The sequence below is a fragment of the Tachyglossus aculeatus genome, chromosome 4 (assembly GCF_015852505.1).
Source record: "Tachyglossus aculeatus isolate mTacAcu1 chromosome 4, mTacAcu1.pri, whole genome shotgun sequence".
Taxonomy (NCBI): Eukaryota; Metazoa; Chordata; class Mammalia; order Monotremata; family Tachyglossidae; genus Tachyglossus; species Tachyglossus aculeatus.
In genome coordinates this window covers 117,576,321-117,602,414 of record NC_052069.1, presented here as the reverse complement: position 1 = coordinate 117,602,414, position 26,094 = coordinate 117,576,321, and the positions used below count along the sequence as shown (strand labels likewise).

General features: G+C 51.3%; 2 protein-coding genes across 5 annotated transcripts in view; both read left to right on the top strand.

The window, feature by feature from the left end:
• Positions 1-2,038: 2,038 nt before the first annotated feature.
• On the top strand, positions 2,039-10,979 carry ST6GALNAC4 (ST6 N-acetylgalactosaminide alpha-2,6-sialyltransferase 4). 2 transcript variants are annotated; one of them, XM_038744688.1, is made up of 6 exons: positions 2,039-2,108; positions 5,246-5,314; positions 7,805-7,990; positions 9,255-9,667; positions 10,354-10,461; positions 10,775-10,979. In XM_038744688.1, the coding sequence occupies exons 2-6, from the start codon at positions 5,303-5,305 to the stop codon at positions 10,962-10,964; spliced, it is 909 nt and encodes a 302-aa protein (XP_038600616.1). In that variant the 5' UTR covers positions 2,039-2,108; positions 5,246-5,302; the 3' UTR covers positions 10,965-10,979. The 2 variants fall into 2 exon arrangements, with proteins under 2 accessions (XP_038600616.1, XP_038600617.1); XM_038744689.1 differs by lacking the exon at positions 10,354-10,461.
• A 548-nt stretch (positions 10,980-11,527) lies between these two features.
• ST6GALNAC6 (ST6 N-acetylgalactosaminide alpha-2,6-sialyltransferase 6) overlaps positions 11,528-26,094 on the top strand; it is a 35,869-nt gene continuing 21,302 nt past the window's right edge. The window contains exon 1 of one of the 3 annotated variants that reach the window (XM_038744690.1): positions 11,528-11,599. The gene's annotated coding sequence lies outside the window, so the exon portion shown is untranslated. Of the gene's footprint in view, positions 11,600-20,245; positions 20,371-24,660; positions 24,687-26,094 lie in introns of those variants that run through there. The other 2 variants (XM_038744692.1, XM_038744693.1) reach the window with 2 other exon arrangements.

The following is a 26,094-nucleotide window of genomic DNA, read 5'->3' as shown; positions in this document are numbered from 1 at the left end:
GGGAGGGGGAGGGGGAGAAGAGGGAGAGGAAGGAGGGGGCTCAGTCTGGGAAGGCCTCCTGGAGGAGGTGAGCTCTCAGTAGGACTTTGAATCAATCAATCAATCGTATTTATTGAGCGCTTACTGTGTGCAGAGCACTATACTAAGCACTTGGGAAGTACAAGTTGGCAATATATAGAGATGGTCCTTACCCAACAGCGGGCTCACAGTCTTGAAGGGGGAGACAGACAACAAAACCAAACATATTAACAAAATAAAATAAATAGACTTTATTCATTCATTCATTCATTCATTCATTCATTCATTCATTCATTCATTCGTATTTATCGAGTGCTTACTGTGTGCAGAGCACTGTACTAAGCGCTTGGGAAGTCCAAGTTGGCAACATATAGAGACGGTCCCTATCCAACAGCAGGCTCACAGTCTAGAAGGGGGAGACAGACAACAAAACAAAATATATTAACAAAATGAAATAAATAGAATGGTAAATATGTACAAGTAAAATAGAGTAATAAATATGTACAAACATATATACAGGTGCTGTGGGGAGGGGAAGGAGGTAAGGCAGGGGAAGGGGGAGGGGGAGGGGGAGAAGAGGGAGAGGGAGGAGGGGGCTCAGTCTGGGAAGGCCTCCTGGAGGAGGTGAGCTCTCAGTAGGGCTTTGAATCAATCAATCGTATTTATTGAGCACTTACTGTGTGCAGAGCACTGTACTAAGCGCTTGGGAAGTACAAGTTGGCAATATATAGAGACGGTCCCTACCCAACAGCGGGCTCACAGTCTAGAAGCGGGAGACAGACAACAAAACCGAACATATTAACAAATAAAATAAATAGACTTCATTCATTCATTCATTCATTCATTCATTCGTATTTATTGAGCGCTTACTGTGTGCAGAGCACTGTACTAAGCGCTTGGGAAGTCCAAGTTGGTAGCATATAGAGATGGTCCCTACCCAATGGCGGGCTCACAGTCTAGAAGGTGGAGACAGTCAACAAAACAAAACATATTAACAAAATGAAATAAATAGAATAAATATGTACAAGTAAAATAAATAGAGTAATAAATATGTACAAACATATATACAGGTGCTGTGGGGAGGGGAAGAGGAAGGAGGGGGATCAATCTGGGAAGGCCTCCTGGAGGAGGTGAGCTCTCAGTAGAGCTTTGAATCAATCAATCGTATTTATTGAGCGCTTACTGTGTGCAGAGCACTGAACTAAGCGCTTGGGAAGTCCAAGTTGGCAACATATAGAGACGGTCCCTCCCCAACAGCGGGCTCACAGTCTAGAAGGGGGAGACAGACAACAAAACAAAGTATATTAACAAAATGAAATAAATAGAATAAATATGTACAAGTAAAATAGAGTAATAAATCTGTACAAACATGTAGACATATATGAGCCCACTGTTGGGTAGGGACCGTCTCTATATGTTGCCAATTTGTACTTCCCAAGCGCTTAGTCCAGTGCTCTGCACACAGTAAGCGCTCAATAAATACGATTGACGATGATGACGATACGGGTGCTGCGGGGAAGGGAAGGAGGTAAGGCGGAGGAGGGGGAGAGGAAGGAGGGGGCTCAGCCTGGGAAGGCCTCCTGGAGGAGGTGAGCTCTCAGGAGGGCTTTCCATCGAGCCACTCTGCTTGTGTGTGTGTGTCCGTCCGGATGGAGGGAAAATGCTGAGGGCGACAAAGCGGATTGTGGAGGGAGGGGAGGAGGAGGAGGGGAAGAGGAAGGAGGGGGCTCAGCCTGGGAAGGCCTCCTGGAGGAGGTGAGCTCTCAGGAGGGCTTTCCATTGAGCCACCCTGCTTGTGCGTGTGTGTGTGTGTCCGTCCAGATGGAGGGAAAATGCTGAGAACGACAAAGCCGGATTGTGGAGGGAGGGGAGGAGGAGGAGGAGGAGGATGGGGAGGAGGGGACCCAGGCAGCCGGGCCTCCTCCGTGCGGCTCCTCCCCTCGGCCTCAGGCCCGGGCCGCGGGCGCTCGGGTCCCGGGTCCCGGTGTCCGGGGGTCCCCCCTGGGTGGTCCCCCTTGGGTCCCCTGGGGGATGGAGAGGGGCCAAGTAGCGGATGGACAGCGGCGGACACGGAACCACCTCCCGGCCCGGTAGGAAACCAAAGCCGGGGCCCCCAACCCCCGGGGGACAACGACAGCCCCTCCCCCAACCTGCCGGGACACAGCGCACCGCACAGCACCGCACCTCTCCCCGGCCGGGGACCGGGGATGCGCTGGCCCCTTAGCGGGCCGCGGGGGCTTGGCACTGGACTGGCCCTTTATGGAAGGGTGGTGTGGGCTGCTCCTTTACAATAATAATAACTATTATCACTGTGGTATTTGTTAAGCGCTTACTATGTACCAGGCACTGCACTGAGCGCTGGGGAGTGGACTGGCCCTTTATAATAATAATAGCTATTATCATTATGGCATTTGTTAAGTGCTTACTATGTACCAGGCACTGCACGGGAGTGGACTGCCCCTTTATAATAATAATAACTATTATCATTATGGCATTTGTTAAGCGCTTACTATGTACCAGGCACTGCACGGGAGTGGACTGGCCCTTTATAATAATAATAACTATTATCATTATGGCATTTGTTAAGCGCTTACTATGTACCAGGCACTGCACTGAGCGCTGGGGAGTGGACTGGCCCTTTATAATAATGATAGCTATTATCATTAGGGTATTTGTTAAGCGCTTACTATGTACCAGGCACTGCACTGAGCGCTGGGGAGTGGACTGGCCCTTTATAATAATAATAGCTATTATCATTATGGCATTTGTTAAGTGCTTACTATGTACCAGGCACTGCACGGGAGTGGACTGCCCCTTTATAATAATAATAACTATTATCATTATGGCATTTGTTAAGCGCTTACTATGTACCAGGCACTGCACGGGAGTGGACTGCCCCTTTATAATAATAATAACTATTATCATTATGGCATTTGTTAAGCACTTACTATGTACCAGGCACTGCACGGGAGTGGACTGGCCCTTTATAATAATAATAACTATTATCATTATGGCATTTGTTAAGCGCTTACTATGTACCAGGCACTGTACTAAGCGCTGGGGAGTGGACTGGCCCTTTATAATAATAATAACTATTATCATTATGGTATTAAGTGCTTACCATGTACCAGGCACTGCACTGAGCGCTGGGGAGTGGACTGGCCCTTTATAATAATAATAACTATTATCATTGTGGTATTTGTTAAGCGCTTACTATGTACCAGGCACTGCACTGAGCGCTGGGGAGAGGACTGGCCCTTTATAATAATAATAACTATTATCATTGTGGTATTTGTTAAGTGCTTACTATGTACCAGGCACTGTACTGAGCGCTGGGGAGTGGACTGGCCCTTTATAATAATAATAACTATTATTATTATGGCATTTGTTAAGCGCTTACTATGTACCAGGCACTGTACTAAGCGCTGGGGAGTGGACTGGCCCTTTATAGTAATAATAGCTATTATCATTATGGTATTTGTTAAGCGCTTACTATGTACCAGGCACTGCACCAAGTGCTGGGGAGTGGACTGGCCCTTTGTAATAATAATAACTATTATCATTAGGGTATTTGTTAAGCGCTTACTATGTACCAGGCACTGCACTAAGCGCTGGGGAGTGGACTGGCCCTTTATAATAATAATAGCTATTATCATTATGGTATTTGTTAAGCGCTTACTATGTACCAGGCACTGCACTAAGCGCTGGGGAGTGGACTGGCCCTTTATAATAATAATAACTATTATCATTAGGGTATTTGTTAAGCACTTACTATGTACCAGGCACTGCACTGAGCGCTGGGGAGTGGACTGGCCCTTTATGGAACGGTGGCTTGGACTGGTACTTTATAATAATAATAACTATTATCATTATGGTATTTGTTAAGCGCTCACTGTGTGCCAGGCACTGCACTAAGCACTGGGGAGTGGACTGGCTCTTATCATTGTGGTATTTGTTAAGCGCTCACTGTGTATCAGGCACTGCACTAAGCACTGGGGAGTGGACTGGCTCTTATCATTATGGTATTTGTTAAGCGCTCACTGTGTATCAGGCACTGCACTAAGCGCTGGGGAGTGGACTGGCTCTTGGAGGGGGGGCGGGAGTGGACTGGCCCTTTATGGAAGGGTGGCGTGGACTGGTCCTTTATAATAATAATAACTATTATAATTATGGAATTTGTTAAGCGCTCACTATGTACCAGGCACTGCACTAAGCGCTGGGGAGTGGACTGGCTCTTGTGGGGAGGCGGGAGTGGACTGGCCCTTTATGGAAGGGTGGTGTGGACTGGTCATTTATAATAATAATAGTTTTTATTATTGTGGTATTTGTTAAGCACTTAATATGTGTCAGGCACTGTACTAAGCGCTGGGGACTGGACTGGCCCTTTATGGAAGGGTGGTGTGGACTGACCCTTTATAACAATTATAATAATAATGGCATTTGTTAAGCGCTTACTATGTGCCAGGCACTGTACTCAGCACTGGGGAGTGGACTGGCCCTTTATGGGGGGGAGGGGGGGGGGGACAAACTGGCCCTGTATTGAGGGAGTAGACTGGCCCTTAAAGCTGGGGGGGAATAGACTGGCCCTATATTGGGGGGAGTAGACTGGCCCTTTATGGGCAGCGGGGGAGTGGCCTGGGCCTTTAGGTAGGAGGGAGTGAACTGGCCCTTTATGGGAGGGGTAGACTGGCCCTCTTTTGCGGGGGGGGGGGGAGGGAGTGGACTGGCCATTTATGGGGGCTAGACTGGCCCTTTATGGGGGGGTAGAGGGAAGGAATGGACCAGCACTTTATCAGGACACTATGAGGACTGGCCCCTTATGCGAGGGACCAGAGAGCTGGTGGCCAGGGTGGCGGGAATACTAGGGAGACGCCCCTCCTCCGGGGCAGGGGGCGGGCCTCCAGAAATGGGGCGCCCCAGTCTTCGGGGGTCAGGAGCCAGGCCTGCCGGCTGTGGGCCCTGCTCCCCTTTGGGAGATGGCTTGATTTGGGGCAAAGCCCAGATAACGGACCCTGGCCTGGCCCCCTCCCCAAAGCCTGGAAGGGAAGCTTGAGAGCCCCTCGAGGGCCTCCCAGAGGGGAGGGCAGAGGCGGTGGTCCCAGATCTGGCGGGAACCTTGCTGGGGGGTTTCATTGATCTGATAGGGCCCGGATCGTGCAGGGCAGGGGGCTCGGGGGGACAAGGGGGGACCCTCTCACCGACGCTGCTGTGCCTGGGACTTCGGCAGGTCCTGCTCGCCGGGCTCCCTCCAGAGAGACGCCCTCGCCGGATAACAGACTGAAGAATGAAGACAAGAGTGAGTAACCTAGAGGGCCGAGCCTGGGGAAAGCCCGGGGGAAGCCTGAGAAACCGGGGTCTCCTTGCCAATCGAGAATCTGGGGTGCCCTGTTCGCCCACGGAGGATTTTTAGACTGTGAGCCCACTGTTGGGTAGGGACTGTCTCTATATGTTGCCAATTTGTACTTCCCAAGCGCTTAGTACGGTGCTCTGCACATAGTAAGCGCTCAATAAATACGATTGATGATGATGATGATTTGGGGTCACCCTGGTCCCGCTTTGATAAGTTGGGGAGGCTGAGGGAGAGGTCCTTGGCGCGGAAAGGAAGGATGGTTGGCCGGAGCAGAGGGTGATCGGGGTGGAGAAAGAGAGAGAGAAACTCGGAGAAGTTCCTAATCACCAAGGAGACCAGGACTGAACCTTTTAATTCCCCTGCAGGAGAAAAATGGATTTTCTTCATTTCCTGGAGGTTGCTGGTGGGGGTTTTCTCCAGCCCAGCAGCCGGGCAGACTACGAGGGCCTCTTAGGGCCAGAGATCAGGGACCCGGGCACTCCGGGTTCCCAGCCTTGTAAGGGCTCTGGTTCTCCCTCTTCCTGGGTCCTGGGCCCAGTGTCCAACCAGGAGGGACCGAGTGTGCTGGTCAGCGGGGCCTAGGCGGAGCATCTGGATTTGGAGGAGAATCCAAGACCCGGGCTCAGCCCTTCTGCGTTCTAAGTCTGCAAAGCTGACGTGGGCAGCTGACTGAGCAGGAGGATAAGAGAGGGCCAGCCAGGACCAGGCTGTGAGCGGGGGGCTGGGGAGCAGAGGAGGAAGAAGGCCTCACGGGAGATACGGGACAGACCCACAAACGTAGACATATAAAATCTGGGGCAGAAACGTAAACATAGAAGAGGAAGATGACTACAGACACAGAGAAACATTCTGGGCTCTACAGAGGTCAGCACGCTTGGGTTTATGCTTTGGGGGCTTTTATTTAATTTCCCCTTTTCCCTTAGGGTGTATGTGGGGAGCCTGGGGGAGATCAGAGGTGGTTGGAGGGAGTATGTCGCAGGCTGTAGAGAAAGACCCATGCCCTCGGCTGCCGCGTGAATCTCTGGTCTTGCCAGAGCCCCTGCTTTGGAAGAGGAATGATCCTGTAGCTGTTTGGCCTCTGCTTCGCCCCCCCCCCCCCCTCAACCCCCAGCCCCCTGCTTCCTCCGGCCTAGCTCCTTCATTTCCTGCCCGTGGTCAGAGAGAAAATCACACCATATGTCCAGAGGCCCAGGACCAGTCTACCGGAATTCTCCAAAATTCTTGTGGCTCGAGAACTCTTCCTGTGTCCACAGTCCCGTACGGGTCCCACCCACAGCTCCTCCCTCCCGTAGGGTCTCGCTTTCCCCATCCCTGGAAGTGGGGAGGAAATTCTGAGGATAGTAATGTAGACAGAGGCTTTGGGGGTGGAGGAGGGAGAGGGAGAGAGTGGGGATGGTTATATTTAGTTCCGCTAAAGGCCAGGCTGGATTACGGATACCGTATTTTAACTCTTGTGGTTGTAGCAACCACGTAACCGGCTGTTAGCTGGCCCAACCATTAGCCGACCCAGCCAGATATCGGACCCCCGACGTCGCATCCTCTTTTGCCAATTTTTAGTTGTCGCTCCTGTTGAAAGATGCAAAGTCCTCAATAAGCCCTTGGTGGGAGGGGTGAGGATGGAGGGGTGAGGAGGGCAGGCCCTCAGCTCCCTGCTCTGCTTTCTGATCAGAGGCAGGGGGGAGGGGCTGGGGGTGAGCTGCCAGTACCCTTCCCCCCACCAGCTGGTGGTTGATCCTACGGGCTGGAGAAGGCCAACAGACGGTCAGCAGACCTGCCATGCGGTCAGTTCTAGGCTCTGCTTGGGGAATGACAAAGAAGGTTGGCTGGGAGGGCTCTGAGGGGCAGCAGTTTGGGAGAAAATCTCCGGGGCCTGCAGGCAGGAAAGAGTAGCTCACCGAGCTGCATGGGGAAGAGGAGGTGGAGGAGGAAGTGAGCCCAAGTAGGTGGAGGGGGGCAGTTTTGCATAAAGTCAACAAAGCAGATTTGTCACGCGGTTGGTGATGGGATCCCTTCTCAAGGGTTCCTTGACTCCTGGCTCTTCTGGCTTCTGTTTACCCAGATCACGTGCCCCAGAACCGCACAGCAAAGAGGAAGAAGGCAGTATGCAGAGGGGAGAGGGACAAAGTGTGGCAGAGAGAGTGAGAGCCCCCAAAGCCTTCCCTGCTGCAGCCTGGTGGACAGTGGCCCAGAGAGGTGGTCGGTAGGACTCCCATTGGAGGTCCCCAGTCAGGGCTCTGTCTGGGAACTGTGGTCTGGTTTTGGGCCTGGAAATTGGGAGTCCTTTCCAGGGGCCTGTGTCTGTTTATTATTGTATTATACTCTCCCAAACGTTTAGTATAGTGCACACAGTAAGCGCATAATCAACTTGATTGAATGAATGAACGAATGCCCGGTGTTTGTGACGCTAACCCCCATGCTGCCTCCTTCCTCCTCCAGGGCCGCCTCTTTCTGATTCTGTTGTGTCTCCTGGTCGGCACCGCCTTGTACGTCCTACTCTGCGGCCAGCTTTGCTCGGGGCTTTGCTGGCACGTGTGCCAGCCGCAGCGCCAGCCCGACCGCCCCTGGCCCACCGTACCCGGCCCCCTGCGCTTCCAGGGCTACAGCAGCGTTCCCGATGGGAAGGTCAGCATTTTGGGTCAAACTCCCAGCCCTTTAGGGTTTTGCCTGGTACTAGGCTTCGATAGCCGTAAATAAGCTCCGGCCACGGATACAGAAAGATCCAAAGTCTTGGCCGAAGCTGGGGGTGGTGATGGTGGGTGATGAGAAGGGGGTGGGGGGCAGGGTGGGGATGAGGGAAATGAAGGCTGGCGCACAGCCCCCTGTGGGAAAGGGAAGGTGTCCAAAATGATTATCTCATATCTGCCCCAGCACTTAGCACAGCGCTTGGCACATGATACACACTCAACAAGTACCAGTTATTACCATTATTAGTAGATGGGAGGAAGCAGACAGGTAAAACTCACAACCCAGCTAAATTCCCAGCTGTTAGGGGTGGGGCTCCTTGGGATGGGTAGGTGGGTGGCGTGTGTGTGAGTGTGTGATGTCATTAGTGCCAGGGCAATTCTGGAGCTCAGTAGCTGGTCACCCTTGCCTGCCTCCAGACCCCTGGGCAGATGTCCTCCAGATTAGGGTGATGAGACCCTCATGCAGCTTTGGCCCTAGAAAGCCCGTCTGCCCCTTTGTAGCACCACTGCTTCCTCCTGCCTCTGGAAAGAGATGTGTCTGTCTTACTGAAAAGCATCATGGCCTAGGGAAATGAGCATAGGCCTGGGGGTTAGAGGACCTAAATTCTAACCCTTCCTCTGCCACTCGTCTGCTGCGTGACCTCGGGCAAGTCACTTCCCTTCTCGGTGGCTCAGTTCCCTCATCTGCAAAATGGGGATTCAATGCAGTCTACTTGGACTATGAGCCCCCTATGGGGCTGATTATCTTGGGTCTGCTCCAGCACTTATTACAGTGCTTGACACATAGTAAGTGCTTAAAAAGTTGTGTCATCATTATCATTATTAGTGAAGAGCTTCTGGGGCAGGGACTTTTCCAAATGCCCTGGCTCAGCATCTCCCTCTTCTTGCAGGAACTTTCTTCCTGATACTTCCCATCCCATCCTCTCTTGCTGTGATCAAAGTCCTCCTCCCATAGTGCCCTTTTAGGAGGCAGAGGAGAGACAGCTGGAGCTAGGGTGGAGGAAGACTGGCCAAGGCTGGGCTGACCCCCCTCCACGCCCCCTCAAGCCCCCTGGGCCTCTCCCACTCACCAGCCGGTCTCTCGGTTGCCCGCGCGAGAGTGCCCACCCAAGCCGCACCTCTTGGGTCGAGAGGGAGGCACCATCCCTCCTCTGCGGCCGGGAGAGGCGGCCGGCCAGCTAACATCCCTCTCTGCCCCGCAGCCGCTGGTCCGCTCCCCGTGCGGCCGCTGCGCGGTGGTGTCCAGCTCGGGCCAGATGCTGGGCTCCCGGCGGGGGCCGGAGATCGACAGGACCGAGTGCGTGCTGCGCATGAACCAGGCGCCCACGGCCGGCTACGAGGCGGACGTGGGCAACCGCAGCACCCTGCGGGTGGTCTCGCACACCAGCGTCCCCCTGCTTCTCCGCAACCAGTCCTACTTCTTCGGCCAGTCGCGGGAGACGGTGTACGTGGTGTGGGGGCCCGGGAAGCACATGAGCCGGGTTGCGGGGGGCTCCACCTACCGCACCCTGCTGAAGGTGAAGGAGATGTACCCTGGGCTGCAGCTCTACACCCTCACCGACCACATGATGACCTATTGCGACGAGGTCTTCCAGAACGAGACCGGCAAGAACCGGTGAGTGCCACGGGGCCACCCCGGGCCCGCCGTGTGCTCCGCTTCAACGGAAAGGTGCTCCGGGCCTCCGGAGCTCTGCACTGATAGAAAAGTGCTCTCCTGAGTGTTCTCGGTCCCCCCGCCGCCCCTGTTCCAAAGTGGAAGGTGCCGGCCTAGAGTTTAAGCCATCGTGAGAATAAGACCAGCCCCTCGGAATTTAAAGAAATCAGGCCGATTCCTCTGAAAATCAGGCAGTGGGATCGGCTGTACTGTAGAGAAGCAGCGTGGTTCAGTGGAAAGAGCACAGGCTTGGGAGTCTGAGGTCATGGGTACTAACCCCGTCTCCGCCACGTGTCTGCTGTGTGACCTTGGGCAAGTCACTTAACTTCTCTGAGCCTCAGTTACCTCATCTGAAAAATGGGGATTAAGACCGTGAGCCCCACGTGGGCCAACCTGATCACCTTGTATTCCCCCCAGCACTTAGAATAGTGCTTCACACATAGTAAGCACTTAACAAATGCCATCATCATTATTGTTATTATTATTACCTTGGGGTTTGCTTTTCCTGGGAATCTGTGTCAGGGGGAGTTGCTGGTGAGGAAGGTCAGCCACAGCAGATCCCAGTGAGGCATGTGAGGGTGACCCTGGGGCTTGGGGGAACTGGGGGGCCCAGGGCAGTGCTGAGAGAGCCTGCCTGTCCCTCCCAGGATGAAATCAGGCTCCTTCTTGAGCACCGGCTGGTTCACCATGATCTTGGCGATGGAGCTGTGTGAGCAGATCGTGGTCTACGGCATGGTCAGCGACGGCTACTGCAGGTCCGGTGGCGGGCGGGGGGAGGGGGAGGGCGAGAGGCTGACTGGGCGGCTGGAAGAGTACCGCTTCCCAAGACTGAAGAGGGGATTCCCTGGCCTCACTGGTGAACCTTCAATGGAGCCTTCCTCAATCAAACCTTTCTGGGACTCTCCCCCACTCTCCCCAGACTTGTAGTGTCTAACCCCCCTCGCACCCCCAGTTCACACAGCCAGGACAGAAACCCAGACTTCAGGGCCCATCCCCTCCGGCCAAGTGGTATCCGGTTGGAGTCCTGGGCCGGCCGTTGACCCGTCCCCTCTCCCCGCTGTTCCACAGAGAGAAGAGCCCTCCCTCCGTGCCTTATCACTACTTCGAGAACGGCAAGCTGGACGAGTGTCGCATGTACCTGGCCCACGAGCGGGCTCCCCGTGGGGCCCACCGCTTCATCACCGAGAAGGCCGTCTTCTCCCGCTGGGCTAAGAAACGGGACATCGTCTTCACCCACCCCTCCTGGCAGGGGGACTAGGGCGGGCAGTGAGAAGACCGCCCCCAGGATCCCAACTCCCCACACGGGCAGGGGGCACCACCAGCACCTCTCGACCCATCCTGGCTCCCGGGCTGGTCTCGGGGGCCCCGGGCTCCCCAGAAGCTTTCCGCAGCACCGAGCCTCTTCTGATGCATGGGGTTGCCTAGCGGGCCCTGAAGGGGAGAGGGCCCAGCCCACTCCCCAGGCAGCCTCGGGGCTCAGCCCCGACTCCGAACCTGGAAGGTTTAATTTATAAGTCTGTTGGCTTCCGGTTTCCGGAACTAGTGGCCGCTCCCCAGGAGCTCCGGAGAGATCCGGGAAGAGGAAGGAAGCCAGAATTCTCCTCCTCCTCCCTGCCCCACTACTGCTGGAAGTTTGGAGGAAGTCTGATTCTGCATCTTTTGTATGCGATTTTACTGGAACTGGATGTTCATGGGAAGGGGCGGCCAGCCCCGGGCCCCAGTCAGGCATGCCCACTGGAGTGAGGGAGATGTCCCCACATCTACCCCAACAAATGTCCCCCTCCCCTGCTTCTCCCTGGCACCTGGGTGTGATGGAGTGAGCCCAGGCGGATGGAAGATCAAGGTCTGGACAGACTGGGGTCACGGTGGGGCCGGAGGGAGCATTGGGACCAGGTAAGGTCTTCCCATGGAGCCCTTAATTCCCTCCCACTTCCGTCCCCTAATCCTCCCCTCCACCACCACCCCTCCCTGCCTCCAACACAAAGAGAGGGTGGCTGGCCCATCCCTCATTTCCTCCCAGAGCTCGGACACCGGGACCTCAGTTCATGGGAGTCCTGGGATGGAGCCTTTGAGCTGTGTCAAAGGTCAAGGGGAGATCCAGCCAACTCTTCACCAGCAGAATGACTTTGGCCTCGACCTGTAAGGACAATCAAGAGGGCTTGGTGCCCAAATGAGGAAGCTGGGTGGTGGTCTAGCCCCCTCTGACTGGGGAGGGCTTAGAGCCAAGGGATCAGGCCAGCTTCCTCAGGCCCAGCTGATGGATACTTGTCAGGGTGAGCAAATCACTGGATTTCCCCTTCAGCTGCCCAGAGAGGTTTTGGAATTGTAACAGCAGGGGTATTCACAGGGTCTCCAAGACGACAAAGGTGGGTCAAGAGTCCCCACCACCACCCTGCAGTGGTGGTGGGACAGAGCCAGTAAGCAGCCATTAGGAAAAGAATGAGGTGGGACTCTGCTGCCAGCCAATGGGGATTCTTGTTGCCTCTCACTGGCTACCAAAGTCATTTCTTAAGGAGAGCAATGAGGCCTAGGGTCAAGGATTTTCTAGGGAAAGAGACTTAAAATCCCATCACCACCTCCCTGCTAGCTGCCAGCAGGTATTAGGATTTTGCAGGAAGATTGTCTGCTTTCTGGTCCACCCTCACCACCATATTCAGTGCCTGGGCAAGAGTCGTGCTCCCGGCCCAGCGAGATAGCTCCCTTGGGGAGTGGAAATGGGGTTAACAGCTGTGTGAACTGTTCTCTCCCTTGAATGGATGTGACTGAAGAGGATGGAATGTAAATCTAGCCTCTCTCCCTACCCTAGCCCAAACTCCTTTCCCTGTGAGTTTCTCCATCCTGCCTCCTCTCAATCAATCGATTGATCAGTGGTATTTATTGAGCACTTACTGTGTGCAGAGCACTACACTAAGTGCTTGAGGGTGTACAATAGGACAGAGTTAGCAGACAGGTTCCCTGCCCACAATGAGCTTACAGTCTAGAGACCTCCAAACCCCAGCAGATGCAGGACTCATCACCCATCCCCCTGTGGGCTATTGGCTACCCAAACGGGATAGCCCGACTGGTATTTACCTCCACCTCCTTGGGCATTTGAGGCCTTTTCTCCTAAGGATTTTCCACACAAATTCACACACACACACACACCCCACGCCCTACCCCCACCACCACCTGTGAAAATGCAGCCACTTCTAGGGTGGTACTGCACCCGATGCACTACCATGGGAAACAGGACATGAAGACCCCTAGTTCCCCACAGGAGATGAAGGCTAGTTTAGCTTCTGCAGTAATGGGCCTCCTTGCCTCCGTATCAGATCAGCTCATGGTTTGGTAAGGCCGGTCTTGGCTCATCGGATGGAAACAGCAATAAAGATTCACCCTTGCCCCAAGCTCTACCTGGTAGGGAAAATGAGTTTCAGAATAATGAGATGTCTCGTCAGTCTCGGGGTGTCTGGCCTGGCAGGGTGATTTCTGCCCTGAGCCTCGGTCAGCACGTCAGCTACTCTGGAGAGGGACCACCTTTCCTCTTCCTTGCCCTGAGATGCTCCGTCCCTTTGTTGCTAAGTGTCCTTGGATTGAAGACCAAAGCAATTAGCCAATAAAGTCACTTTGGATTCTGGAAGTGTGGCTTTATGGAGGAGGAGGGAGGGAAATAGTGTCAATCAATTGTATTTATTAATAATAATGGTATTTAAGTGTTTATTCTGTGCCAGACACTGTGCTGAGCGCTGGGGTGGATACAAATAAATCGAGTTGGACAGAGTCCCTCTCCCATGTGGGGCTCACAGTCTCAATCACCCTTTTACAGATGAGATAACGGGCACAGAGAAGTTAAGTGACTTGCTCAAGGTCACGCAGACAAGTGGTGGAACCGGGATTAGAACCCGTGACCTTGTGACTGCCAAGCCCAAGTTCTGTCCGCTACATAATGCTGCTATTGAGCGCTTACTGTGTGCAAAGCAATAATAATAGTAATTATGATACTTGTTAAGCGCACTTTCTATGTGCCAAGCACTGCTCTAAGCACTGGGGTAGATACATGCCAGTCAGTTTAGACAGAGTCCCTGTCCCACATAGGGCTCCCAGTCTTAATCCCCACTTTACACATGAGGTAACTGAGGCGCAGAGAAGTAAGTGACTTTCCCAAGGTCACCCAGCAGATGTGGTGGAGCCGAAATTAGAACCCAGGTCCTTCTGACTCCCTATGTGGATAGAGCACAGGGCCACGCTGGCCCTTTGGGAGCAGTTGTGCTCCCACGACTGCAGCCAGCAGTTCTCTGTGGATGACTCCCAAATCTAGCCCGCTAGCCCCAGCCTCTCCTCTCTGCAGTGTCACGTTTCTTCTGGCCTCCAGAACAGCTCCACGTGAATGTCCTGCAATCACCTCATGTTCCATATGTCACAGGCAGAATTCCTCATCTTTCTCAAACCTGCAGTCGACACCATTACTCTTCTCCGGGTGTTCAACGTATGACCCTAAATGCATTGTTTCTTCCACCGCAAAATTTTGTTGGCTTTTCCTTCCCAGATCTGCCCTGCCCTTTCTATTCGCCACTCCACCCTGGTCCCAGTTCTACTCATATCCCCACCCGACTATGGTATCAGCCTCCTCACTGTCTCCCTGCCTCCAGTCTCTCCCCTCTCAATCAATCAATCAATCAATGGTATTTATTGAACACTTACTATGTAGAGACCACTGTACTAAGCACTTGGGAGATTATGCTACAACAATGAACAGTCCATACTTAACTCTGCTGCCCAGAATATTTTTCAAGTATGTTTCTATCCACTCCTTAAAAGCCTCCAGTGATTACCCATACATCTTCTCATCAGGCAGAAACTCCTGGCCATTGGCTTTAAGGCACTACATTAGTTCTCTCCCTCTTACCTATCCTCTCTCTTCTCCCTTTACAACCCCGCTCACACTCTCCATTTTTCTCCACTCATTTTCTCGCTCTCCCTTATTCTCTCCTCCCCACACTTCAGACCCCTGGTTCACACCCTTCCTCCTGCCTATCACCCCCTTCCCTTTCAAATGTGCCAGATCATAGCATTCCCCTTCATCAAACATTCCTGAAATCCCACCTTCTCCATAAGACATTCCCCAATTATTTTTCTTTTACTCAAGTCACATCCTTCCATCTACCACCTCTGCAGTTTGCACTCACAACTGCCTGTAAAAATTTGTTCGACTTAATATTCTGCTATTTAAGCTCTTATTTATTCCCCGCCACCTTTCCATTCTACCTTTTTCTCGTCTCTGGAAATTAGCTTGTGTCTGACTCCTCTAAAAAAGCGTACACTCTTGAGGCCAAGGATCATCTTTTACCTCTTCTGTACTTTCCCAAGAGCTTAATTCAGTGCCCTGCCCACTGATTGACTGATTGATCAATTGATTGATCGATTGAAGGGTGTTCCAGAGCACCACAGGGAAATCTTGGGGCCTGTTTGATCGAAAATCCAGAGTAACAACCGCCAGCCTGTGATCTGAGGAGAAAAAAAAATGGAGAACAATGAAGAGGCCACTCCACAGTATTTGCTAAGCTACTCCCAAGTAGGGTAGAGAGAAAGGCACTCACCATGTGCACAGGTTCTTGTAGACAGAAAACTGAAACCAAAGGAGACAAATTTCCATCATCCGCCCTCCCCTCTGCAGTGACTATGCACTTGGCTGTGTACTCTTTAAGCAAGTTGACACTCACCCCAGCCCCACAGCATTTAAGTCCACATCCTTACACTCTACTATTTCCCTTATATTCACCATCTATTTTAATGTCTGTGGACTACAAGTTCCTTGTGGGCAGGGATCACAAGTACAGTGCTCTGCACACAGTAAGCGCTCAATAAATACGACTGATGATCTACAACCCTGTCATATTATATTTTCATAGGTGCTTGGTCCAGAGCTCTGTACGCAGTAAGTGCTCAGAAAATACCACTGATCGATTGATTGATTGACTGATTTAAAGACAAGCTGTCAGGGGCCTGTGTTACTCTACAGGAGGCTGGGTGAATCCCTGCGCGCATCCGGCCTAGATGAGAAGTCGCATGGCACGGTGGATAGAGCACGGGCCTGGGAATCAGAAGGTCATGGGTTCTAATCCCGGCTCCACCACTCATCTGCTGGGTGGCCTTGGGCAAGTCACTTCAATTACCTTCACTAATCACTTCGCTTATGAGAAGCAGCGTGGATCAGTGGAAAAGAGCACGGGCTTTGGAGTCAGAGGTCATGGGTTCAAATCCTGGCTCTGCCAATTGTCAGCTGTGTGACTTTGGGCAAGTCACTTCACTTCTCTGTGCCTCATGTGTAAAATGGGGATTAAGACCGTGAGCCCCCCGTGGGACAACCTGATGACCTTGTAACCTCCCCAGTGCTTAGAACAGTGCTTTGCATATAGTAAGCGCTTAATAAATGCCATTATTATTATTATGATCTGTGCCTCAGTTCCCTCATCTGTAAAATGGGGATTAAGACTGTGAGCCCCATGTGGGACAGGGTCTGTGTCCAACCTGATTTGCTTGTATCCACCCCAGTGCTTAGTACAGTGCCTGGCACATAGCAAGCACTTAACTACCACAATTATTGTTATTATGATTATATAATTATCTGCTCTGTCATTCCCAATTAAATAGGTTTGGTAGGCATTAGTGGGAGTATGGAGGTGTAGGGGAGAGCAGGGAGATTCCCTGCTGGAGAGACCAGGGATGGAGCACTGAGGAGCGAACAAAGGTCATTAAGAAGTCACTTCACTTTTCTGTGCCTCAGTTACCTCATCTGTAAAATGGGGATTAAGACTGTGAGCCCCCTGTGGGACAACCTGATCACCTTGTAAACTCCCCAGCGCTTAGAACAGTGCTCTGCAAATAGTAAGCGCTTAATAAATGCCATCATTATTATTGTTATTAAGAGAAGGCACTGAGGTGGCAGTGGGGAAGGCAGAGTGGACATGTGACTGGAGTAGAGACCATAATGGGTGAGGGAGGATGAGGTGGGCAAAGCTCCAAAGGCAAGAACAGAGAACTGGAAGTGGAAAACAGATCTACACATAAGCCAGAGATCAAGCTGAAACCTCAGAAGAAGGTAGAAGCAGTGTGGCCTCTAAAAGGTCTATCAATCAATCAATCAATTGTATTTATTGAACACTCACTGTGTCCAAAGCACTGTACAGAAGAACAAATGGACATGTTCTCAGCCCACGGCAAGCTTACAGTCTAGAGGAAGAAGGAGTATAATAATAATAATAATAATGGTATTTGTTAAGCACTTACTATGTGTAAAGCACTCTTCTAAGCTCTGGGGGGATATAAGGTGATCAGGTTGTCCCACCTGGGGCTCGCAATGTTAATCTCCATTTTACAGATGAGATAACTGAGGCCCAGAGAAGTGAAGTGACTGGCCCAAAGTCACACAGCTGACAAGTGGCGGAGCCGGGATTAGAACCCATGACCTCTGACTCCCAAGCCTGGGCTCTTTCCACTGAGCCATGCTGCTTCTCTTGAGTATGATCAGTATGGCCCTTCATTCATTCATTCATTCAATTGTATTTATTGAGCACTTACTAAGCACTTTTAGGAGAGTAAAATACAACAATAAATATGATTGAATGACTCAGTAAACAGAATGAGCACGAGCCTGGGTGTCAGAAGGACCTGGGTTCTAATCCCAGATCTGCCATTTGTCCACTTTGGGCAAATCACTTCTCTGCGCCTCAGTTACCTCCTCTATAAAATGAGGATTAAGACTGTGAGCCTCATGTGGGATAGGGACTGTGTCCAGCCTAGTTATTTTGCATCTACCCCAATGCTAAGTACCTGAAACACCATAAATAGAAATAAAAAATAAAAAGCAAGGTAACACATGGGCAAAGACAAGCAGGAAGCAGGCCTTTCTGAGAAGCTTCTATCTGGCTTGAAACCACAACAGTTGCCATATCCGGCTTCTTATAAAGATTCATCTGACTCACCTAATGTAAAAATACCCACTTCCTATGTGCGAAGAGCATTTTTGGCGTAAGGGCCAGCCACTAGCCCATAAGATAGTATCAAAGAGATATTCTCCTCAGGGTAGCTTTCCTAGGTGGGATGGGCAGAGAAAGGAGAATAGCAGGAGGTTCAAACCACTGCTGTTGCGTGAATGGACGGAAAACGGGAAGACGAGTGAATGGCTCAAGGATGCAGCAAAGAACATAGGCAATGCAGCTTGTTGAGAGCCAGCCAGTTGAGGCAGATGGGCTGCTCCAGAATCGGGCACTTTTTGAACAGAGACATGTGGAGTTTTGCTTCCATAAGAACAAATGTCCCAGGGTACCTGCATGGAAAGAGAGAGAGAGAGAGAGAGAGAGAGAGAGAGAGAGAGAGAGAGAGATGTGTGTGCGTGTGTGTGTGTGTGTGTGTGTGTGTGATATTTATTGAGTGCTTACTACATGCAGAGCATTGTACCATGTCATGTTATGTGTCTGTATATATCTGCAATTTATTTATTTAAATATGTGCAGCGTGGCTCAGTGGAAAGAGCATGGGCTTGGGAGTCAGAGGTCATGAGTTCAAATCCCTGCTCGGCCGTTTGTCAGCTGTGTGGCTTTGGGCAAGTCACTTCACTCCGCTGGGCCTCAGTTACCTCATCTGTAAAATGGGGATGAAGGCTGTGAGCCCCCCATGGGACAACCTGATCAGCTTGTATCCTCCCCAGCGCTTAGAACAGTACTTTGCACATAGTAAGCACTTAACAAATGCCATCATCATTATTATTATTAATGTCTGTCTCCCCCTCTAGACTGTGAGCTTGTTGTGGGCAGGGAATGTGTTTGATGTTATACTCTCCCAAGCATTTAGTACAGTGTTTTGCACAGTAAGCACTCAATAAATACAATTAATAATACTAATTACTTGAGCGAGTACAATGTAACACTATAACAGACACATTCCTTGCCCACAATGAGTCTGCAGTCTGCAGTGGAAGACAGACATTAATATAAATAAATTACAGATATGTACATAGTGCTGTGGGGCTGGGAGCGGGGATGAATAAAGGAAGCAAGTCAGAGCAGCGGAGAAGGGTATTAAAGAAAATGAAAAGAGGGCTTTAGTCTGGGAAGGTCTCTTGGAAGAGATGTGCCCTCAGTAAGGCTTTGAAGCGGTGGGGAGAGGAATTGTCTGTCGAATATGAGGAGGGAGGGCATTCCGGGCCAGAGGCAGGACATGGACAAGAGTTCGGCCGATGAGATAGATGAGATCAAGGAGGAAGATGAGATTAAGGTACAGTGAGAATGATCCTTCAGGCTGGGTTGTAATAGGAGAGTAGCGGGGTGAGGTAGGAGGGGGCAAGTTGATCAAGTGTTTTAAAGCTAATGGTGAGGAGTTTCTGATGGATGCGAAGGTGGATGGACAGTCACTGGAGGTTCTTGAGGAGTGGGGAAACACGGCATGTGTGCACGGGGTGAAAGGTCTTTCTGACATGCATCAGTCTTCCCAGCCACACCTGGTCACTTAGGTAAAGTTCACTCTGTGTCATTATCTCCAAACACAAAGAAGAGCCATCTACTTGGGGAGGAGAGAGACAGAGAGAAGAGACTGTGAACAAAGCAGGAAAAGAGCAGCTGAGAGGCTTGAAATAAATCCGGGCCTTTATCTCTACCCTCCCCTGCCCTTTCCAGGGCCCGGCTTCCAATATCCTGCCACCCCAAGGCTGGGCAGGAAGGAATGATCCCAGTGACCCATGGAACACTGTCATGACATGCGGGGGCATGCACGCACCCCATCGCAATATTCTATAGTGGAGTATTTTTTTCTGCTACCCTACTAACCGAGATCTCTGGGCACCTAGGCCTGGGGCCCCGATTTATGACCACTGTTCGGCCATCATCTTTGAGAGTAGCTGTATGGTGCTGTTTTTGAGATGGGGCCAGGTGGCTGCCATTTTTGGAAGGTCCCAAAAAGCCACCATCTTTGGAAGATTGCAGGAAGCTGCCTCATACCGGGAGACTGCCTGAGGCAATTGTTTATCTCACTTATCTCCTGAAGCCATTCCCCGTATAACTGGAGTTTTTAGCTCTGGTTACCTGCCGTTGATTTTCTTGCCTGGAGTCCAAGAGTCCTGGCTTCCAGCTCCCGTTTTCTTACTGATCCTACATTCCAGCCCAAGGGGCAGAGGCACCCCAAGAGATGGCAGATGATAAGACGTGGCCCCAGAGTCTCCGGTGAGTTGGTGGGGCTACAGGATCAGAACCCAGGAGTCCTCACCCTCAGCCCCCTTGCACGTCCTGCCACAATCCGGCTGCAGAGGCTACAGTTAGGACTACACTTCCCAAGATGCACCAGTGGCCCCCAAACCCTGGCCCTGGCAAGAAGGAATATGAAATTCCCCAGTGGAATAGCATAGCTGGCCTTTCCGGGCTCCTTGCAGGGAGCTGCCACTGCTGACAGAGACTGGGAAGCTGGCACAAACCCAGTCCCGGGTCACCTTGCTTACGGCATCTGGGCTGCTCTTTGCCCTCTGCTTCAAACACAACAATCCAGCAGCCAGGACCTCCAGTTCTGCTAGGGTTGCAGACGGCTGCCAGAGATACGGGACACTTCAGAAATCTTTCCTGATTGAGTTCCAGCTCTCGCGGGAGGCCCCGGACCCCCAGGGCTCGCTTGCAGGAGTGAGAAGAATTCGGGCCCTTGAGGTAAGACCATCCAACATAACGGGGCCTTTGGCACTTGAGTGGGAAGGGGTAACCTGGGGGTGGGATGATCCAGCCCCTGCCCAGCCTTAACTATGGACAAACTAGGAACTAATTACGAGCCCCAGCTGAGCCTGCCAGCTATTTATGGGCATCGGGAGTGGGATCTGGAGCAAAGAGGCAGCAGGAAAGTGAATTAGGATATTGTCCTTCTGACTTGTTCTGGAAAACCAAGCCAGAATAGGGGATCAGGGTGCGGGACAGATGGCTGGATGGAGGGGGAAGGGAGCTGAGGTCATGGACAGACAGACTCTGCCTTCTGGGAGACTGGGAGGGGATCAGTCAGGCAATCAATCTGATTTATTAAATGCTTACCGTGTGCAGAATGCTTATGGCGTGCAGAGCACTGTACTAAGCGCTTGGGAGAGTACAGTGTAACAATAAACAGACACATTCCCCTGCCCACAGTGAGCTAGCCGGAGGCCCAGCCCGTGAACTGAGAAGATCATGAAGGAACATTCAGCCGGGTTCAGCCCTCTGCCAGGGAATGTTGACCCAGCAGAGCAAGGCCCACCCCTCCGCTCTCAATAAACAAGAGCCCTGCTGTTCTACCCTTAATAAGTCGAGGCCCGCCTGCCCACCCAGGGTGGAGTACTTGCGTGGCTGAAATTGGCACCCAGCCATTCAGCATCCCCCTTGGGCCTTCCCCAACCCAGTCAACCTCCTTGGTCTTTAAAGGACACCGTTTGCTCCCCAGAGAGGAGAGCAAATGCCGAGGGTTAAACAGGTGCTAGGCCAAGAACCTGGGGGTCACCTGTCGGACGTCCTGGACTCTGCTTTCTGGAACTCTCAGGGAGGGGGAAGCGCGGAAAGGTTAGTGTGATGGTTTTTGGCTTTCTTGGAGAACATATCCGACAGCCCCAAGGCAGTGTCTCCGATAGACTTTGAGCTGTTGCTTGATGCCGTGTGCCATTTTCTGCGGGTGCATCTAGGTTTTCATTCCTGCGGAGTAATAGGGAGCCCCAGAGGTGCTCTTAAGGTTGTGGGAGTGACAGAGGGATTCCGGAAGGCAATGAGGCATCAGTCAATCATATTTTTTGTCAGTCAGTCGTGTTTATTGAACGCTTATGGTGGTGTGCAGAGCACTGAACTAAGTGCTTGGGAGAGTACAATATAACAATAGAACAGACACATTCCCTTCCCACAACGAGCTTACTGTAATGTCACTCGGTCGTCAGATCAGGAATCAGGGTTTTGTTTTGTTTTTTATGGTAATTGTTAAGCACTTACAACGTACTAGGCACTGTTCTAAGCATTGGGGTAGACACAAGGTGGTCAGGTCCATGTCCCACATGGGGCTCCTAGTCTTAATCTCCATTTTCCAGATGAGGTAACTGAGGCACCGAGAAGTTAAGTGACTTGACCAAGGTCATACAGCAGACAGGTGTTCGTCGATCCCAGGCTAGTGTGGCCAGGTTCTCAGGGAGGACAAAACTCAGCCCAATCTCTAGCCGGGGACCGGCTCTGGATGTCACCCATATATTCTCATTCAGGATTTAGGGCAGTGTTTCACTCGCAGTGGATGCTAAATAAATCGTCCTACTTCCTACTGCTTGATCAGGAGTGAGACTCCGGAAAATTTTCCTCAGCTAATCCAGAAGGCTTCCACCAATGCTCCAGTGCACAACCTCTCTCAGGAACCAGCTCCCCTGCCTGCCCCCAAGTATCAGGAAATCTTTCCTAGTGTCTAGCTGCAAGCACTCATTCTGTAGTCCTGCTTAGAGGTGGGGAGGGAAGACAAATTCCTCAGCGGCAGAAGTTTGAGGGGCAATTGATCGTTTTTATTGAGCGCTTACCGTTTGTACTAAGGGCTTAGGAGAGGACGGTATAACAGAGTTGGTAGACACGTTTCCTGCCTGGGCTGTTGAAGATGCCAGTTTTTAGGAGAGCCTTTCCCAAGGCACGAATAGGACTCACAATTTCTGCATTGGTTCACTGATGCAATATTATTTATTGAGCGCCTACTGGGAACAAAGCCCTTTGCAAGAATGGGCATTCAGACTAGTCTCCAGTCTCTTGGCCTTGTCAAAACCTAAGAATGTGGGTGAGAGATGCGGAAAATGGAAGAAAACAAGGGTAACAGTAAAATCAATTTATGATGGTGATAAGGGTTTTTACGGCTCTGATGAAGTGGTACAGGTTCCGGTGTTCTAAAGGGTTGGAAGATCTGGCTATGTTGAACTTTTCTGTCAGGTCCATTGGAGCAGGCCAGCAATTGTGAAACAGCGTGGCCTAGTGAATAGAGCACAGGCCTGGGATGCAGAAGGAGCTAGGTAGTAATCCCGGTTCCACCACTTGTCTGCTGTGTGACTGTGGGCAAGTCACTTAACTTCTCTGGGCCTCAGTAACCTCATCTGTAAAATGGAGATTAAGCCTGTGAGCCCCAGTTGGGCTGTGTCTAACCCGATTTGCTTGTACTGACCCCCATGCTTAGTACAGTGCACATAGCGCTTAACAAATACCATAAAAAAAGTTGTTTCTCCTTGGTGGCGTTGGAGGGAGTAGGTCAGAGGGCTCAGATGGAGGAAGCACCTCTAAGCGCTTAGTACAGTGCTCTGCACACAGTAAGCACTCAATAAATACGATTGAATGAAAAGAGGCCACCTGCCCCACCTCAGAGTGACTTTTCTCTGGCCCTTTGGTTTCAGGTTACTTGGGTGTGCCCCAGTCATTCTGTAGGACAGGTGGGATAGGTATGTGGATTCAAATTCACCTGGAACAATGGCCACACCTGCCCTGCCCAGCCGTCAAGCTCTGGACTTATTGAAAACTCTGTTCTGGGGTTGACTCAAGCTCCTAGCTGATCCTCCCCAGTGGTAGGGCCCACAGAAATTCACTGTTAACTACTGCTGGGGCTACAGAGTCTTAAGCCCTGGCCCTGCCTGTGTGCCCTGTCTCCTAGTGGCTGGCCAACCCTGGCCTCTCTTCCGGAGTTGAGCTTAGTATGTGTCAATCACTGTTCTAGTGCTGGGTAGAGACAAGTTAATAAGGTTGGATGCAGTCCCTGTCCCTCATGGGCTCACAGTCTAAGTAGGAGGGAGAACTGAGGCCCAGAGAAGGTAAGTGTGGAACGTGGGAATGGGAAAGGGAGAGGAGCTGAGCCCAGGAGCTTGGAGGTCCCAGAGGAGAAGAGCCCCAGGCTTCTGGCTTTCAGGACAGGTCTAGAGTGCGGGGATTTGACACCAGTATCGGCTCAGGTGACTGGGAAGTGAGTTTGAATTTCACGCAGCCAATCTAAGGCCAGGACTCCAGAAGGGAAACAAGTCCAGCTACTCCAAGCCACTTGAAAGTGAGTTTTCTCCCCCCTCTCACCAGACAGTTGGGCCAGTTCCCTTTTGCTGGTGCTACCTGGATGCCTCAGCTGTTCTGTATCAAATATTAAGCTACAAATGGAATCGATAACTTATTTGGGGCATAAAAACAGCAAGGACAAACAAGTGAGTACCCACATTCCCAAATGAGATTTCAGTCTCCTGTAGTCACGGCTTAAACGGTACTTAGAGGGTCACAATCATTTTGTGACTCCAATGTCCACTCAGCTGGTCTAATTACTGGTGATGCCCAGAATGCACTGCTCTCTCCTACCCTAGGAACAAATCAGATCAGAGGACCTGGGTTCTAATCTCAACTCTGCCAACTGCTTGCTGTGTGACCATGGGCAAGTCACTTACCTTCTCTGTGCCTCAGTTCTCCTTTTCTCCCTCCTATTTAAACTGAGAGCCCCATGCGGGACAGGGACTGCATCAAAACAAATTAGCTTGTGTCTACCTCAGGGCTTAGAACAGTGTTTGACGCTTAGTAAACGCTTAACAACTACCATACAAAATATTTTTTAAAAAAGACAGGTCAGAACTAGAGATCTCCAGCTGGAGTGGAGTTAAAATCCTCTTGAATCCAAATGGTGATCCCGATTCTGATGTTTTTCACCCTCCCTGTCGAGTCAGCAGATGGGGAAGTAGAGCAGATCACATAGTTTGAGTTTCTTGGGTCTGCTGGGAGACTCTCACCTAATAATAAGAAGCATGGCCTACTGGAAAGAGCACAGGCCTGGGAGACAGAGAACTTGGGTTCTAATCCTGTCTCTGCCTCCTGTCTGCTGTGTGACCTGGGGCTAGTCACTTCACTTCTCTGGGCCTCAGTTCCCTCACCTGCTCAATGGGGATTTAATACCTGTTCTCCCTCCTATGTAGACGGTGAGCCCCGTGTGGACCCGATGATCCGCTATCTTCCTCAGCGCTTAGTACAGTTCTCGGCACAGAGTAAGCACTTAAATACCACGGCTATTATTATAAAGATTCTCCGGGTTCAGCAAGCAAACTCCCTTCGAATTTGAAGATGACCTTATTTTGAGGGAAGTTCACCTAGGGGTGCAAGCACACAGGACTGGGCAGAACCAGCCACATCATGGACACACAAAGCCCTTTCTGGCGTTGTGCTGACAGAGTGGCTGGGGCTGTGCTTGTTTTGGCCTTGTCTCCCGATCCTCCCAAAGAGGTCAGCAGTAGGGCTGGTGGCCTGCTGCATCCGGGGTTAGTAGGGTGCAGCGGTGTCACCGCATATCTCTCTGGAAGGAGTCACCCCTAAGTTTTCTCCATGCTGGGGACTCAGGGAACTTCGTATCACAGAACCTCATGGGCCAGAAGTTGTGGGACGGGAACTGTGCCTGATCTGATTATCCTGTATCTACCCCAGGGCTTATTACCGTACTTGGTGCATAGTAAGTGCTTAACAAAAACCACAGTTACTATTGTTATGTCAGGAGAAGCAGGGTAGCTCAGTGGAAAGGGCAAGGACTAGGAGACAGTAGAGTTGCTTTGTCACTTCCCTTGTCCACTTGTTCAAAACAGAACTCCTCATCTTCCCTTTCAAACCCTGTCCTCTCCCGTCTTCCCTATCGCTATAGACAATACCACTTTCCTCCATCTCAAGTCCGTAACCTTTGGCATTTTTCTCAACTCATCTCCCTCATTCAACCCACATAGTCAATCTGTCACCAAACCCTTTCAGTTGTACCTCACAACATGGCTACAATCTGCCCTTTCATCTCCACCCAAACTGCTACTATGCCGATCCAAATACCTATCATATCCCACCTTGACTTCTGCATAAGCCTCCTCGCCGACCTCCCTGCCTCCTAGTCTCTCAGCATTCCAGTCCTAATGTCACTCTGTGTGCTTGGATCATTTTTCTAAAAAAAATGCAGTCCATGTCACTTCATTCTTCAAAAACCTCCAATGATTCCCCACCCTCTCTGCATTTAACAACAAACTCCTCACCGTTGGCTTTAAAGCACTCAGATCATCCCTCTCCCTCCTCCTTGACTGCTCTGATCTCCTACTCCAACCCAGCCCGCACACTCCACTCCTCCAATTCCAACCTGGCTCAGTGGAAAGAGTACGGGCTTTGGAGTCAGAGGTCAGGGGTTCAAATCCCGGCTCTGCCAATTGTCAGCTGTGTGACTTTGGGCAAGTCACTTCACTTCTCTGTGCCTCAGTTCCCTCATCTGTAAAATGGGGATTAAGACTCTGAGCCCCTCGTGGGACAACCTGATCACCTTGTAACCTCCCCAGCGCTTAGAACAGTGCTTTGCATATAGTAAGCGCTTAATAAATGCCAAAAAAATCCCTACTCACTGTACCTTGATCTCACCTGTCTCTCTGCCGACCC

What these genes read in the sequence shown, in the direction of transcription:
- ST6GALNAC4 (XM_038744688.1), top strand. An exon ending in GCAGCGTTCCCGATGGGAAG is followed by an intron (nt 7,991 to 9,254) that starts GTCAGCATTTTG and finishes TCTGCCCCGCAG; the next exon opens with CCGCTGGTCCGCTCCCCGTG. An exon ending in AACGAGACCGGCAAGAACCG is followed by an intron (nt 9,668 to 10,353) that starts GTGAGTGCCACG and finishes TGTCCCTCCCAG; the next exon opens with GATGAAATCAGGCTCCTTCT.